This window comes from Scyliorhinus canicula, chromosome 24, assembly GCF_902713615.1.
Source record: "Scyliorhinus canicula chromosome 24, sScyCan1.1, whole genome shotgun sequence".
In the NCBI taxonomy this organism is placed as follows: domain Eukaryota; kingdom Metazoa; phylum Chordata; class Chondrichthyes; order Carcharhiniformes; family Scyliorhinidae; genus Scyliorhinus; species Scyliorhinus canicula.
The window spans coordinates 7,898,270-7,914,589 of record NC_052169.1 but is presented as its reverse complement, the minus strand read 5'-3'; the positions used below and the strand labels follow the sequence as shown (position 1 = coordinate 7,914,589).

The following is a 16,320-nucleotide window of genomic DNA, read 5'->3' as shown; positions in this document are numbered from 1 at the left end:
ATATCTGGCGTAAATCTGCATGATCAGTTTCTTACAGTTGCAGATCATGTGAACGTTGAGCGAGCAGTTACCGTTCCAGTTTATGTATTGGAGAGCCTGCTGCCGGTGAGCTTTTACAGGCACGCATTGATGGCACCTTGTGCTTGTGGGAATCCGGTAATCTCAGCAAAGCCTTGGGCTCTGTCGCCCTGGTTTTACTGACCTATCAAAACTGAAGTAATTGTGGGCCTTGCCAAAAATGGCACCTATAACCTCATGAATGCATTTGGGCATGGACGTCCTGCAGAGATCTCCAGTGGAGCTCTGAAAGGCGCCACTGACACAGAGATTCAGAGTGACCATTAATTTCAGAGCCGATAGATTTCAAAGCCCACCCAGTCCCCATGGCACCAATTCCTGGAGAATGTGCCAAATGTCAGTCAGCGCATTCCTGGACATGCGGAGCCATTGGCAAAACTGGTTCTTGCTCATCTGCAGATAAGATGTAGACCCTGGGTTTTGGGAGCCACCGATGCATGATGTCTCTTGAGCCTCATCCCGTGTCTGGAGGAGGCCCTGCTAGCCCATGGACTTGAGGCTATTGGTCCGCTCTTTGATGATCCAGGTCCCACCGTCGCAATCTTCCTCATTTTCTCTCTTGCCTGTAGACAACAGTACAGGCAGCGATAAATCCAGGCTCCATCTTCCTGATAAGTCTCTTCCCTGCAGTACCAATGAGAATCATTCAAGTGTCAGTACTAGCTCTGAAGGGTCTCCTTCTCTCAATGACTCGTCAGTGAATGTAGGTTGAAGGACATTGTACCCATGTGGGAGAGCACTCACCCCTGAAATGATGGCCAGTGAGGGGTGTGTTTAAAAGCCTGCCCCCTACCTACCCCACCACCACCCTCGCCACTATCCTGAACATGACCAACTGCTGTGAGATTGCTTTGGAGAGGGACCTGGATTCAGCACAGGCACTGGGAGCCTCGTTCAATGTATTCTAACATTATAGGTTTGGGAATAAGTATGAGGATAAATGTTTATTCAGGAGATGAGATTATTTGAGGGGGGGGGGGGGCGAGACTTCTCTTCAATGAATCATCCAGCGCCAACTTTCTAACAGGCTTCTGGGACTCGTCCATCTAGATGCTCTGCAGTTGGTTATGACTCGTGGGAATTTCGATTCTGCGAATGAGGGGTTAAAAGAAAAAGATTGATTAGAGCCACTCTGAAGGATTATTCTCGCATGAATGGGCATCATTGCTTCACTTTCCTCATTCCTTGTGCTGTGATTGAAAGGTCCCTACTGTGCGTCAGTTATGCTTCTCATTTGGGAATTCAGTTCAGTTGGATTCCACTTCATCTACCACTGCCCCCTCCGCCCCCCCCCCCCCCCCCTCCACCCGAACCCCAGTGCACGCAGCTGCCCTCCAATCCATCCGCACAGCTCTTAGCATCTTAAACGTGTACTGTACCATCGCTGAAGGTTGGAGGATGGTGGTGCTGAACTATTACTGCCCCTCCCATTGTTCTGGAGCTTAGGTTTCCCACCCTTACAGATTTCTTCAATCCACCCGCTTTATTCCTTGATACCGTTATGTTTCTGGCGCATAATATCCGTCTGCTCGCCCTGAATATTTTGAAATGGATGTGCCCATGCCCCTTGTGGACCTCACTCATCCCCATTTTCAGACCACTTACACTGTTCTCATGTACTGTACCCCCTCACCCGACCAACCTCCCCAGTCATGTGCTTGAGTGCAGCTTTCCCCACTCATAACCAGCAGTACTGGACTAGCCCTGCAGCCCGTGAAAAGCCAGCCCCGCCTTATCGCTGGTCTAGTATGTATAGACCTTCCTGTCACAACTCTCTCAAAGCCTGTGAAGCTTGGTGTTGATTCCTCTGAGTGCTGCACGATGCAAGGTAGGTCAACTAATTTTGAAATTAGGAGCAAAGTGCAGGTCGCCAGGTGCACACCATTGGGAAACATGTTCTTCTAATTGCACGTTCATGTGCCCGGATGATCAACCGCGGTGGGTAAGGAGACATTACAAGGATATGCAAAAATGTTGAAATGATGTTCCAATGTGTCGTAGCAGGAAAAGCGGCCTGGCCATTGATTTCCGATGAGCACAATCACAACCTGGTTTTACTTCACCATAAAACCAATTTTTGGCCTTCTCGCGAGTTTCCACTCACACCAGTCCGAGCCTTGGGCTTGCTGCACCTTCCCGCAATAGATCTCAGTGGCAACATCTTCAATAATAATAACCGCTTATTGCCACAAGTAGGCCCCAATGAAGTTACTGTGAAAAGTCCCTAGTCACCACATTCCGGCGCCAGTTCAGGGAGGCCAGTATGGGAATTGAACCCGCGCTGCTGGCCTTGTTGTGCATTACAAGCCAGCTGTTTAGCCCATTGTGCTAAACCAGCCCACTGTGCTAAATTCAGCTTGAATTGCTACTGTTTAGTTATTTTCTAGAGGCCTTCACTAATACTTTCTTTAAGAGTGCAACTAATAATCTGCAATATGTAACATTAAAAAAATGCAAAATATGCTATTTTTAATGGTATCGTACCTCTGTGTATCAGGATGAGCAGCATCATTGCTAAATAAGAAATCAGCTGAAGACCAGTTTGTAATAATCCCACCTTCAGTGACTGCAGGAACAAATACAGAAGCCATGCATTAAAAACAACAAATGTATATGAATATATTTTACTCCAGTCACTGCGGCAAATGCAAACGCTTCATCCAACAACACTTGAAACGTGCTCAAAGCTTATTTGTGTAATACAAACTCACAGCTATTAAGGTAAATGTCTCAACCACTACAGGCTTTCCAACTAACTCAATTAGTTTTGTGTTTTTTTAAGCAACATTCTGACTATTTTAGCCCAATTTACACAGTAAATTTCTAATTTCTGATTACAGTATTTTGCACTAGTAAAACATGAAACCACGGAGCAAACCTTGTACTGGTCCAGGAATGTAAGAAATAAGAAATCGGAGCAAAACTAGGTCATTCAGGCCCTCGAGCCTGCTCCAACCTTCAATATCATGGCTGAACTTCTACATCAACTCCAATTTCCTTCTCTATTTCCATAACCTTTGATTCCCCTAGTGCCCAGAAAACCTGAATATAATCAATGATTGAGCATCTAGAGTAGAAAATTTCAAAGATTCAGTCCTTCGAGTGAAGAAATTTCTCCACGCCTAGGCTCTAAATGATGGACTCTTTATTATAGCACAACTGCAGCACAAGAGACCATTCAGCCCACATCGACTTTCTACAAAAGCAACTCATCCAATTACCACTTCCCGCTCCACATACCCCAACAAAATTTTCCTTTTCAAGTTATTATCCAATTCTGATTGAACCTGCCACTCATTCAGGCAGTGCGTCCAACTTTCCATATCCTAACCACTCGCTGCGTAGGATAATGTTTTCCCTTTGTCATTTACCTTAACTCTGTGCCTCCTGGTTCTCCACCCTTCAGTTTATGGGTACAGTTTCTCCCCGTGTACTCTGCCTAAAGCCAACAACATCTGCACTGGCTCAGCCACTTTCATCGGAAGGACGATGGCCATTATCCAAAGACCATGGACGGTATTTTCCGTTCCCACTCACATTGGGCACGTCTGGCGAGAGAGCGGAAAATATTGCAACAACAGCCAAATTGTATTTTGTGTCAACGTAAACGTGAGATACAATTCCCCTCCCATGTCAATGCCACATTTCTCGATGTTGAACATTAGGAACTTCATTTGAATTCATTAACACATCATTATCAGGTCCCTATGCCTGAATCATCCCTCCATGTCAGAAAATCCATTCATGTCAGCGTGACGGCAGTGATACCCAAATGGTCTCCCAAGACATGCACTTGGCGAGCAGACCGGCCAGGGGAACTCAGGTAGGCGCTTCACTCAGGGCGGAGGGAGTAATTCCCAGGCAATGCCAGTGGCAGTCTTCAGAGGGGTGCGGGGGTTCCAGGGTAAACTCCTTTGTGTTGGAGCGGCCTTAGGAAAGGGTGCCCATGGGGCAGCACAGTGGCACAATGGTTAGCATTGCTGCTTCACGGTGCCGAGGTCCCAGATTCGATCCTGGCTCTGGGTCACTGTCCGTGTGGAGTTTGCACATTCTCCCCGTGTCTGTGTGGGTTTTGCCCCCACAACCCAAAGATGTGCAGGGTACGTGGATTGGTCACAATAAATTGCCCCTTAATTGGAAAAAGTGAATTGGATACTCAAAATTTATTAAAATAAAAAAAAAGAAAAGGGTGCCCGATCCTCGAGAGACTAAGCTGCTGGTAGGGCAGGCGAATCAGTGGCTGGCCCGCCAGCGATATGTTGTGGGACCCGCCCCTTGCGATTATTTCTTCCCCAAGTGTGGGACTATATGGCAGGGAAAGACGCCATTGCTGTCAGCGACTTCAACACCATCTTTCCCACCCGCTATAAGCCTTTGCCGATTTACGGAAAACTTTCACCCCTTACGTGCAGTGAATTGGCCACCAGGTCACAATCTCCTGGGCATCCATGCTTCCATGGCAAGGACACATGTAAGTAAGATTATGAAGATGGTATACATTGATACTGACACCTGGGAGACAATCGCTAACAGCTGTGATCTCTGGAGGCTGATCTCGGAAGAGGTGAGCAGAAACAAGAGGTGCAGCTGGCTGAGGAGCTAGAGCCACAGAAAATAGTAACCAGTGAATTATGCCCACTGTCTCCCTCTGCTGCAAAAGCAGCAGAGACTACCATGCCAGAATGGATGTCCTGAGCCACACCAGGCAATGCTCAACACGGAATTGACCACACTGGCATAAACCACTGTCCAGCTAGAGAGAAGGCTCTCTTGGCTATGTCCAGATCCCTTTAGGATTTCAAACACTTCTTTCAAATCACTTCAGGAACAGGTCCACTTCTCAAACCTACCAACGTAACTGAATTCCCTCAGCCCTGGAACCATTCTCGGAAATATTTTCTGCACCCTCTCCCATGCCATCACATCCTTCCTGAAGGGCGATGTCGAGAATTGGGCACAATACTCCAGTCGAGGCCAAACCATTGTTTTTATTTCAAAGAGCCAGCACAGGCATGATAAGCTGCACAGATTCGTGGTGTGCTCTAAGATGATATGCTATTTTCCATTATGTTTAATAAATTCTGATATAATGACATAAGAAAGTAATTAAGATTTTATAAAAGTTGTGCACATAGCATGCCCACCCTGTTTATCATACACTTAAATTAACTAAAAAAAAACAATCTTCAGACTACATTTGTTGACGTCATCAATTCCAGTAGTTTATTGGAAGTGATAAGCTATATTTTTGGCATTATGCCTTCTTTACCAAAACAAAATTCTTTCATAACTTTTAAACAACATAAAAGAGTAACTTGCAAAATAGCACTGCTTTTCCAGTTTCTTTTCATAAACGAAATCACGACTAATGCAGCATCCCGATGAATATTCCAATTGAAGAAACTGGACAATTCGCCAGTATTTCACCAAAGCTACTAAGCAATTAGAGGCAAGCATCTATTAAAAGATTGTCCTCATTAATGGTTATAAAACTCCAAGCTATTGATCTTCTACAATTGGGAAAGAATTGCTAACATCATGGATTTGATCAGTGTCTTCCACTTTTGACAGCTGACAATAAGCATATATTGCAACTTACATACTGAATCCAAAATAAAATGAACATTTCTTTGCTCAGATGTGGATATTAATGCTATCAGCATGGAAGTTGCGGGTTTTTGTAATTTGTAGTTCAGAGACATATCCATTGTAACTGCATACTTAGTGTGCCAGAGAGCTTATGCTCAACTTACGAGAGGTTATGCCAAAAATATATATATTAAGGGGTAATTTAGCGTGGCCAATCAACCTACCCTGCACATCATTTGGGTTTGTGAAGGTGAGATCCACGCAGACATGGGGAGAATGTGCAAACTCCACACGGATAGTGACCCGGGGCCGGGATCGAACCCGGGACCTCGGCGTCGTGAGGAAGCCGTGCTAACCACTGTGCCACCGTGCTGCCCCAATAATATATATTTTAACATGCATTATAAATATGTAATCAATTCTTGCATATTGCTGTTGTCCTACCTTTCATATTACAGAAATCATGATGTTTGTGAACAATATTCCAAATACGGCTGACAGTTCATCCCAAAATCTGCCCCACCATTTGCCCATTATGAGAGACTTATGTTCATTACTGTTGTACTCACATATTTACCTGTAAAGCACTTTTATTTGAATTTTTCCAAATTGCATTACAGCCAAAAATGGTAAATTATCCTCAGGCAAGTAGATCGTAATAAGCTGATCATCCAACTTGAAAGAAAAGTTCCAAATCTAGATATACCAGAAGCTAATCAAATAAAAATAAATCTCAAAGAAAAAGTACACTCCATACATACCCCAAAAATCACAGATGTTCCTGCTTACACTTTTAGAAAACCAGGCTTTTTTGTTCTTGTGCATTTTAATTTGGAGGCTCGAACTTATCACTGAAACAAAGGAAAAAGAAAGCTTTCAATATTTTACAAAGCATAAAACTATAAGTGTTGCAAAATTATGCACAACGGTGAAAAGCTAAAATCTCTTCACTCCTTCAATACAATTCACAAAACAGAGTGCAATGTACTGCGGAATAACTGTCACATTGGATCTCAAGGCTTTACTCTCTTATGTCACTTAAGTACATACTGGTAAACCCTCTGGGCCAGGCATAAATGAATCTTCATATTAATTTTGTATACAAATGAAGCCAATAAAACTAACAGGTCTTGATAAATTCTAATCTAGAATTTATCCATCGATCAGATTAACTGAACTTCCTCAAAGCTGCCGGTAATGACGGATAAACCATATATGACTGGAAAATATCTTACTTTACAATGGTCACCTTAACACAAAATCCATTTCAAACACACAAAATGAATGTGGTCAAATACACGCACTTTGCTCGGAACCCAAGCTCATGTCTATGGATTTCTCCTCAGAATCCCTCCAGATGATCATCACAAGAGTTTCCAAACTCCATTCACAAAAAAACATGCTTTAAAATCTCCTCTCATAATAATGCTTTCCCTTAGCAGTTTGTAGTCTGAAATCCAGTCCAGATTTTACAAAGTACTCTTTAAAAAAAATAAAGCTCCCACTGCACTTTTAACTGTGAATCCAGTCCACGATTTTGCATCAACCATTTTAGGATTTCTTTGTCTTGACTGCTGAGCAAACTCCTCAGTCGCTTTAATTCTCGATTCACCGATTATTAAAATGGCATCAGACATTTGATTTACCTTTGAAGACTGCTGTCCCACTTTAAATCTGGTTACTGCAATTGTCCCTTTAACTCAGAGCACTCTCTAGTTATCGGAACTGTAACATTTACTTTAGAAATTCTGCCTCTTTGAAGCTCCCACCCTGTCCAGTCATTCTTCTGGCAGAGATAAGAACATAAGAACTAGGAGCAGGAGTAGGCCATCTGGCCCCTCGAGCCTGCTCCGCCATTCAATTAGATCATGGCTGATCTTTTGTGGACTCAGCTCCACTTTCCGGCCCGAACACCATAACCCTTAATCCCTTTATTCTTCAAAAAACTATCTATCTTTACCTTAAAAATATGTAATGAAGGAGCCTCAACTGCTTCACTGGGCAAGGAATTCCATAGATTCACAACCCTTTGGGTGAAGAAGTTCCTCCTAACTCAGTCCTAAATCTACTTCCCCTTATTTTGAGGCTATGTCCCCTAGTTCTGCTGTCACCCGCCAGTGGAAACAACCTGCCCGCATCTATCCTATCTATTCCCTTCATAATTTTAAATGTTTCTATAAGATCCCCCCTCATCCTTCTAAATTCCAACGAGTACAGTCCCAGTCTACTCAACCTCTCCTCATAATCCAACCCCTTCAGCTCTGGGATTAACCTAGTGAATCTCCTCTGCACACCCTCCAGCGCCAGTACGTCCTTTCTCAAGTAAGGAGACCAAAACTGAACACAATACTCCAGGTGTGGCCGCACTAACACCTTATACAATTGCAACATAACCTCCCTAGTGCAACATAACCTCCCTAGTGCAACATAACCTCCCTAGGTGAGAGATGTTCACTCCCCAATTGCCATCAAATTAGTTAAACTAGAACTTAAAAGCTTTACCTTAAAAGGCCCGAATCTATGCATCACCATATATTTCTACTGGACTTATACTTCATGCCTTAGCTGTCTCTTGCAGTACTGAGGGAATGCTGCACCTCTGATGGTGCCATCTTTTGGTAAATCTTTTGTTGTTAAATCCAATCTATGCTGGTGTCTTAGATGGATGTAAATGATCCCATGGCATAATTTCAAAGAGGAAAGAACTTAACTCATGTCTTGTTCAATATGTATCCCTCAATCAATATGATAAACACAAATTATCTCTGGTCATTATCACATTGTTGCCTGTGGGATCTTGCTGTGTGCAAACTGGCTGCTGTGTTTCTTGTATTACAATAGTAAATACACTTCAAAAAAAGTACTTTATTGGTGGTAAACAGGGCTTTTCAAAGTGCAGATCGCGAGCTGCAGGTGGGTTGCAGGAAGGTATCGGGTCACAGAGCGATAGGTCACGCTGTTCCCTCGGTGTCCTGATCGCAGAAGCTCCATGAGCTTCATGTCATAACCTCCATGAGGACCACGGGGAAACCATCATTGATCTCCCGGTGGGACTCGTGGAGTACGAGCTTCCCAAGTATGGGGTGGAGGCCAACCACCTGAACTTACATAAAAAACTGGCCCAAAATATGATCTTGTGTGGTAATCCCAGCGAGGATTGTACTTTCGCAGTGCTTTGCAGGCCTATGTAAATAGTGTAAATAACTATATGCTCATTTACCACCAGCCTCCTGAGTCATTAAAGCACCCAACAGCCGCTACCTGTTTTTATATCAAGAATGGCAGTCACTGCTGCCTTTTAAATGCAAATAATTGAGGTTGTGTGCAGTTCTCCGGCCAGAAGCGGCAGCAGAGAACAGGTCACCTGCCCTGCACGCAGACGACTTCAAGCACCCTCTAGGTATATGCTTTTTGCACCAAGTCACGGAGCAGTGTTGCTTCCATTTTCCCAGCTGCTGGCAAGTAAGGCAAATTAACTATGAAGATGAATGGTTTTCTTAAAATTAAGAGAGGGCCAGAGACTCATATAGATAGTATACCTATCTGACAGGATCTCACAACATAATCTGTTGGAGAGAGCTGCGCAGGAGAGTTCAGGGTGGGTCAGAGCAGTGCTGGCTCTGTAGAACTCCAGGGCCTCTGGTTAACAGCCTATAGAGAAGATTAAATCGAGAACAAAGCAATATAAAGATGATTTCTTGAGGTATGGTTTTGTGAATTGTGCAACATGTGTTATGTGCAGGGATGTTCTGGCAAATGAACTGTTTCAGATTTGAAAAGAGAAGTGGTGGGTGAAAATGTCCTTTTGAGGTAGAGACCCCAGAATCAGTTATTAACTTAGAGCTGACTCCAAATTAAAAGACTCTGGCGCTGTAAGTGACCTTCGATACATTAAAAACACGCCAAAAGCCCGTAAGGCTGTCAGCATTCTGGTGTAACATCCCGCAGTGCTTAGAAAAACACTCATTTTGTTGCTATTGCCCTTCAAGACGGCCTACATGTGCGAGGTTGGATTTCCTGTTTTCACAAAGGTGAAGACGGCACGAAGGAACTGGCTGAAGTCTGCACCTGATATACGCATTGTCCTCTCCTCCCATGAACCCGATTCAGGTGAGATCGTGAGGAGCAAGAAGGCTGCTTTCACATTTGTTTTTATTCATTCATGGGACGTGGGCATTGCTGGCTGTGCCATCATTTATTGCCCATCCCTAATTGCCCTTGAGGGGCAGTTAAGTCAACCACATTGCTGTGGGTCTGCGGTCACATATAGGCCAGACCGGGTAAGGACGGCAGATTTCCTTCCCTAAAGGACATTAGCAAAGCAGATGGGTTTTAATGAAAATCGACAATTTCATGGTCATCAACCAGGTTTTTTTATTGAATCCAAATTTCACCATCTGCAGGGGCGGGATTTGAACCTGGGACCCCAAAGCAGTACTGTGGATGCCTGGATTATTAGTCTAGTGGCAGTACCACGACGCCAATAGCTCCCCAAAAGTTAAGCGAAGGTTGCATATTCCGCGACGGTCAGCCGGTTGGCAAAAGTGGGTCCCGGTAAAAGGCAATTGGCAGAAACGATGCTGTAACCACCGTGGGGATATGCTGCAGTTGTGAAAGGTGCAGTAGAAATGTATGTGCTCCCTCCCCGCCCTTTCAGACACCTTGAGACCCTCATCTATATTTTTTTCAAGGAATTGAACGATTTGCATAAGAAAATGAAAGACCATGCCCTTGGGAAGAAAGCAAAAGTATGGATGGAAATAAATTAAGGATTGCAATAATGTGGCTAACCATTAAATAAATAACAGGAGCAGCAACCTCTTCCCTCTCCCCCTCCCACAAAAAAAAACTGCTAATTGCAGGTGGAACATTTTTTTTAAAAGATGCTGTAAACATTCAGCAGATGGATGATTAGAGACAGGCCGCGCCAGAGCTTGTCCACTCAACACTCGGGAAGGCTCGCCTTGAATTGCGCAGCCCCTTGATTTTGCTTCTGAACCGTCCCTTTGCACGTTGGCAATGCTTTTCTTCCCCGCCGTCGCCGCCTTAAACCACCCGGATTTTGCGACTCGGAAGCGATGGACGCCTTCGGCGACCGCGCTGCTGCTGCTGCTGCTGCAGGGCTGCAGCAACAAAATGGCGGACGGCGAGCTTTCTCCTTCCCGCCTTTTCCTCCGGCCGGAGCCCCAGGCTCCGCCTCCCCCACCCAACTCCCCAGAGCCACGTGACCCCCACACGTCACATACAGCAACAGTTGGTCCGGAAAGCCCGCGCACGCGCGAATTGAGGCCCGCCCATTTCCTCCTCCCCCCCCCCCCCCCTCCCTTGACCATTGTCAATATTTATTACCCAGTCTCCCTTACATTTGGACATGGGCAAAATTATCCCTGACCACCCCCTTTCCAACGCCTCTCCCCCCCCCCCCCCCCCTCTTCCAACTCGCCCACTCGACAAACACATACATAGACAACAGAGAGGGAAATGGTCCTGGAGAGGGAAGAAAATAGTGATAAAACAAAAGGATAAAGGTTCCCTGATTCAGTAGGATGGTTTCCAGTTAAAGTCTTTCAGGAGTTCAAGCTTTCACTTTGATAGAACATGAAAATGAAAAATGAAATGAAAATCGCTTATTGTCAAAAGTGGGCTTCAATGAAGTTACTGTGAAAAGCCCCTAGTCGCCACATTCCGGCGCCTGTTCGGGGAGGCTGGTACGGGAACATAGAACATACAGTGCAGAAGGGGCTGGTTTAGCACAGGGCTGAATTGCTGGCTTTGAAAGCAGACGAAGGCAGGCCAGCAGCAGGGTTCAAATCCTGCACCAGCCTCCCAGAACAGGTGCCGGAACGTGGTGACTAGGGGCTTTTCACAGTAACTTCATTTGAAGCCTACTTGTGACAATAAGCAATTTTCATTTCATTTCATTTCATTCGGCTCATTGAATCTGCACCGACCCACTTGAGCCCTCACTTCCACCCGTAACCCAATAACCTCTCCTAAACTTTTTTGTCACTGAGGGCAATTTATCATGGCCAATCCACCTAACCTGCACGTCTTTGGACTGTGGGAGGAAACCAGAGCACCCGGAAGAAACCCACGCAGACACGGGGAGAAGGTGCAGACTCCACACAGACAGTGACCCAGCGGGGAATCGAAGCTGGGACCCTGGCGCTGTGAAGCCACAGTGCTAACCATAGATCATAGAATTTACCGTGCAGAAGGAGGCCATTTGGCCCATCGAGTCAACACCGGCTCTGGAAAGAGCACCCGGCCCAAGGTCAACACCTCCACCCTATCCCCATAACCCAGTAACCCACCCAACACTAAGGGCAATTTTGGACACTAAGGGTAATTTATCATGGCCAATCCACCTAACCTGCACATCTTTGGACTGTGGGAGGAATCCGGAGCACACGGAGGAAACCCACGCACACACGGGGAGGATGTGCAGAACTCCGCACAGACAGTGCCCCAAGCCAGGATCGACCTGGGACCCTGGAGCTGTGAAGCAATTGTGCTATCCACAATGCTACCGTGTTGCAGTTGTGCTACCGTGCTTCTTCCTTCTATGCTTGGGCAGGTTTTCTCTGGCAAGGTTGTCGACTTTCTTTGTAGATTCAAGATCATTGAGTGTATAGTGAAGATGCGCCAGGCACCTTTGGCGCAAGAAATCAGTTCTTTACTTCAGCAGCGAGAGAGAGAGAGAGAGAATTGCCTCTAATTTCAAGGTCTAATCACTTCTGCTCAGCTCTCTCAAAAGCATCACGGAGGAACCAATCACTGACTGTTGTCAGGCAGAACACTGTCCCCTGGCCAACCCACCGGCTGCCAGACAGCCAATGGAACCGACTTCCTCCAAAGCCGGTTCCCAAGATTCACTCGGTGCCGACGAGTCTGGTTTCTCCTCTCCAAAACCTGGAACACGCTGTCCTGACAAGCAGGTTGCTTCAGCTGGGGTCCATTGCTTAAAGGGCACATTCTCATTTGGGGTCCAGGAACCAAAAATAATAAAATATGGGATATTGGGAACAAAGGGAAATCAAAAGGAAGGACTCTAACAAGAAGCAATTCAGAGAGGTCAGTGAGATAGCCAAAAATGTGATTAAGTGTTTACAAGAAAGTTTTTGAAATTGGTTACAAGGATGAGGTGTTTAGGAAAGGAATACTAGTCAAATACCTCCGCTGTTGGAATAGCAGGGCAGCGTGAGAAAGTGAAACAATCCAGCTGTGGTGGAAATTATATAGTTGTTGAAGCCTCCTGTATTATTGAGTAAATGTTTACTTGTATAAATTTAAGATTTGAATCAGGATGCTCGAAGTATTCAGCACAGATAGGTGAACGGTGGGAGGGTCAATATCAAACACCCCATAAATTTGATCATTTGTCCCTGAGTTGGTGGAGTACACCTCGTTTTGTCTGGTTCAGTAGTTTTAAGATAGATCCTTGACCAAGGATGATTTATTTATCAATATTTGGGGCCTCACGGTAGCATGGTGGTTAGCATCAATGCTTCACAGCTCCAGGGTCCCAGGTTCGATTCCCGGCTGGGTCACTGTCTGTGTGGAGTCTGCACATCTCCCCGTGTGTGCGTGGGTTTCCTCCGGGTGCTCCGGTTTCCTCCCACAGTCCAAGATGTGCGGGTTAGGTGGACTGGCCATGCTAAATTGCCCGTAGTGTAAGGTTAATTGGGGGATTGTTGGGTTACGGGTATACGATTACATGGGTTTAAGTAGGGTGATCATTGCTCAGCACAACATCGAGGGGCCGAAGGGCCTGTACTGTTCTATGTTCTAAATGACACAAGAGTAAATAGCGAAATTTACGGGTAAAATATTCACACTAATTTCCTCATTGATCCTTTTACTCCCTTTGTCAACTCTGAAAGTGGTGACCAGTTCTTGCCTCAGTTCATTGGTTGTCCTTGTGAAGGGAAGGAAGAGGGGACTTTGAATGGGAACAGCAGTGGGTTGCAGACAAGATTTCTGGGGGAGCTGCAGTGAGGCTGTTTATTATTGCAGACAAGAAGTTTATTATCCTCCTGACAAAAATTGGACACTTGTATCGTGAAGGCAGAGGGCCTTCAAACATTGATGTTGAATGATTGCAGAGTGCAACAAGCAAACTAAATATAAATCTCCTTCTTGAGTAACTTCTGTCAATGTCAGTGTTGTTACAGAAAGATTGGTGCTGAGCTTGATTTAGATGCCAGATTGTTTAACTGAAGTAACTTTCACAATTTGTAATTGTTGCATTTTAGTGTCATGTAACTTTACACTCAATGCACCTGAGATACTCAGACTTTGCACTTTCCCATTCATGTGTTCCTCTTGCTATTCCAGAAGTTGCTTTAGGGTTACTTCATCCCAACATAGCTCTTATTTTGGAAATCACCCGTATCTGGAATGCTTTTCTGTTATGTTTCATTGGCACTGTTGAAGTTAGCCACTCATTTTACCATCTCTGATTGGAGCTGTAAGTGTCACGACACCCTGGCCACTGTCTGTGTGGAGTCTGCACATCTCCCTGTGTCTGCATAGGTTTCCTCTGGTGCTCCGGTTTCAAAAGAACAAATAACAAGAAAGGTACAGCACAGGAACAGGCCCTTCGGCCCTCCAAGCCCGTGTCGACCATGCTGCCCGTCTAAACTAAAATCTTCTATAATTCCTGGATCCGTATCCTTCTATTCCCATCCTATTCATATATTTGTTAAGATGCACCTCAAATGTCACTATCGTCCCTGCTTCCCCACCTCCTCCAGCAGCGAGTTCCAGGTACCCACTACCCTCTGTGTAAGAAAACTTGCCTCGTACATCTCCTCTAAACATTGCCCCTCGCACCTTAAACCTATGCCCCCTAGTAATTGACCACTCTACCCTGGGGAAAGGCCTCTGACTATCCACTCTGTCTATGCCCCTCATAATTTTGTCGACCTCTTTCAGGTCGACCCTCAACCTCCGTCGTTCCAGTGAGAACAAACCGAGTTTATTCAACCGCCCCTCATAGCTAATGCCCTCCATACCAGAACGACATCCTGGTAAATCTCTTCTGCACCCTCTCTGAAGCCTCCACATCCTTCTGGTAGTGTGCAAGATGCACGGCAGCAACTCACCATGGCTCCTACAACAGCACTGTCCAAACCATTGGCCTCTGCCACCTAGAAGGACAAGGGCAGCAGATGCATGGGGAACACCAGCACTTCCATGTTCTCTCCTAAGCCACACCACCATCCTGATTTGGAAATATATCGCCGTTCCTTCACTGTCGCTGGGTTAGAATCCCGGAACTCCCTCCCTAACAGCACGGTGGATATTCCTACACCATGTGGACTGCAGCGGTTCAAGAAGGGGGCTCACCACCACCTTCTCAAGGGCAATTAGGGATGGGTAGCAAATGCTGACTTAGCCACAGAGAGCTTGTGTATATTTAAAGCTGGGATAGATAGAATGTTGATCAGTGAGACAATCAAGGGTTAGAGGGGAAAGGACAGGAAAGTGGACGTGAGAACGTCAGATCTGCCGTGAACTTATTGAATGGCAGAGCAGGGCTAGAGGGGCCGAACGACCTACACCTGTTCATATTTCTTATGGTGTTAGCCAGCAAGGCTCAAATTCTGTGAAGGAATAAAAAAAAAAGTTGCAAATAATGTGTTTTTGCTTTTACGGTGGTGGGACTTCATCAAAAGTTCTTGAACTCCAAAAGTTGGATGATCAGAGTTGTGCAAATGAAAAATGAAATGAAATGCAAATCGCTTATTGTCACAAGTAGGCTTGAATGAAGTTACTGTGAAAAGCCCCTAGTCGCCACATTGCGGTGCCTGTCCGGGGAGGCTGATACGGGAATCAAACCGTGCTGCTGGCCTGCCTGGTCTGCTTTCAAAGCCAGTGATTTAGCCCACTGAGCTAAACCAGTCCCTCTCTTTAATGAGCCTCTCTTCATCATATACTGTAAGCCATTTCAGTGAGGTTCAGCATGGGAATGACTTATTTTGGGAGTGATTTAAAGTGAAAGAATCTGGAGAGCTGTTTTGTGGAAGGTGGGGGAGGGGGGGGGGGGGGGGGTGCTTAATTAAACGCTGCATGGTTAAATGCTTTGGCCAGAGAATGCAAAACGATTGTTGCTCAGCCTTCATAATAAACTTGTGAGTGCAAAGCGTTTGCAATGTGAACGAGAGCCTTGCAACCTATCACCCCAGTGAGATGATGTCTCCCCCCCATCTCACCCACAACACAGGGAAGATGCACACATTGGCTGGCGCGGTAGTGGAGCGAGATTAAAGCAGGGGCGGAGATATAAAAGGGCAGGGAGGTGAACATTTGGGAGTCGGGCAAGGAGGGAGCAGTCACTTGGAGACATCCCCCCCCCCCCCCCCCCCCTCCATACCTCTGCAATCCAGTATCAGAATGATCAGGCTCAGCATCTGCAGGCAGAGGATCTCCCTGAGGGGCTGCAGCCTTCCCAAATTCGCAGGAGTCACCCGGGGGCCAGGGAGCCGGACAAGCCCCCGGACCCCACTCTGCAACCCTACGACACTCTGCCGGGAGATTGGAGGAACAACTGGATCAGCGTGTACACCTTCTGGAAGAATGGTGGGGTCAGGAACATGCACAGGCACATGCTGAGGAGCTTCAATAAGTATGGAGCGATCTACAGGTAAG

General features: G+C 45.8%; 1 protein-coding gene across 5 annotated transcripts in view; it reads right to left on the bottom strand.

Annotated features, from left to right (window-relative positions):
* Window positions 1–16,110, bottom strand: part of terb2 (telomere repeat binding bouquet formation protein 2) — a 33,025-nt gene extending 16,915 nt beyond the window's left edge. For 2 of the 5 annotated variants that reach the window (XM_038784525.1, XM_038784526.1), the window contains exons 1-3: window positions 16,046–16,110; window positions 6,429–6,518; window positions 2,563–2,644 (exon numbers count right to left, since the gene is read on the bottom strand). In XM_038784525.1, coding sequence (XP_038640453.1) covers window positions 2,563–2,644; window positions 6,429–6,518; window positions 16,046–16,082 — 209 coding nt within the window. In that variant the 5' untranslated portion in view covers window positions 16,083–16,110. Of the gene's footprint in view, window positions 1–2,562; window positions 2,645–6,428; window positions 6,519–9,206; window positions 9,300–10,630; window positions 10,840–16,045 lie in introns of those variants that run through there. The other 3 variants (XM_038784528.1, XM_038784527.1, XM_038784529.1) reach the window with 3 other exon arrangements.
* Window positions 16,111–16,320: the final 210 nt, after the last annotated feature.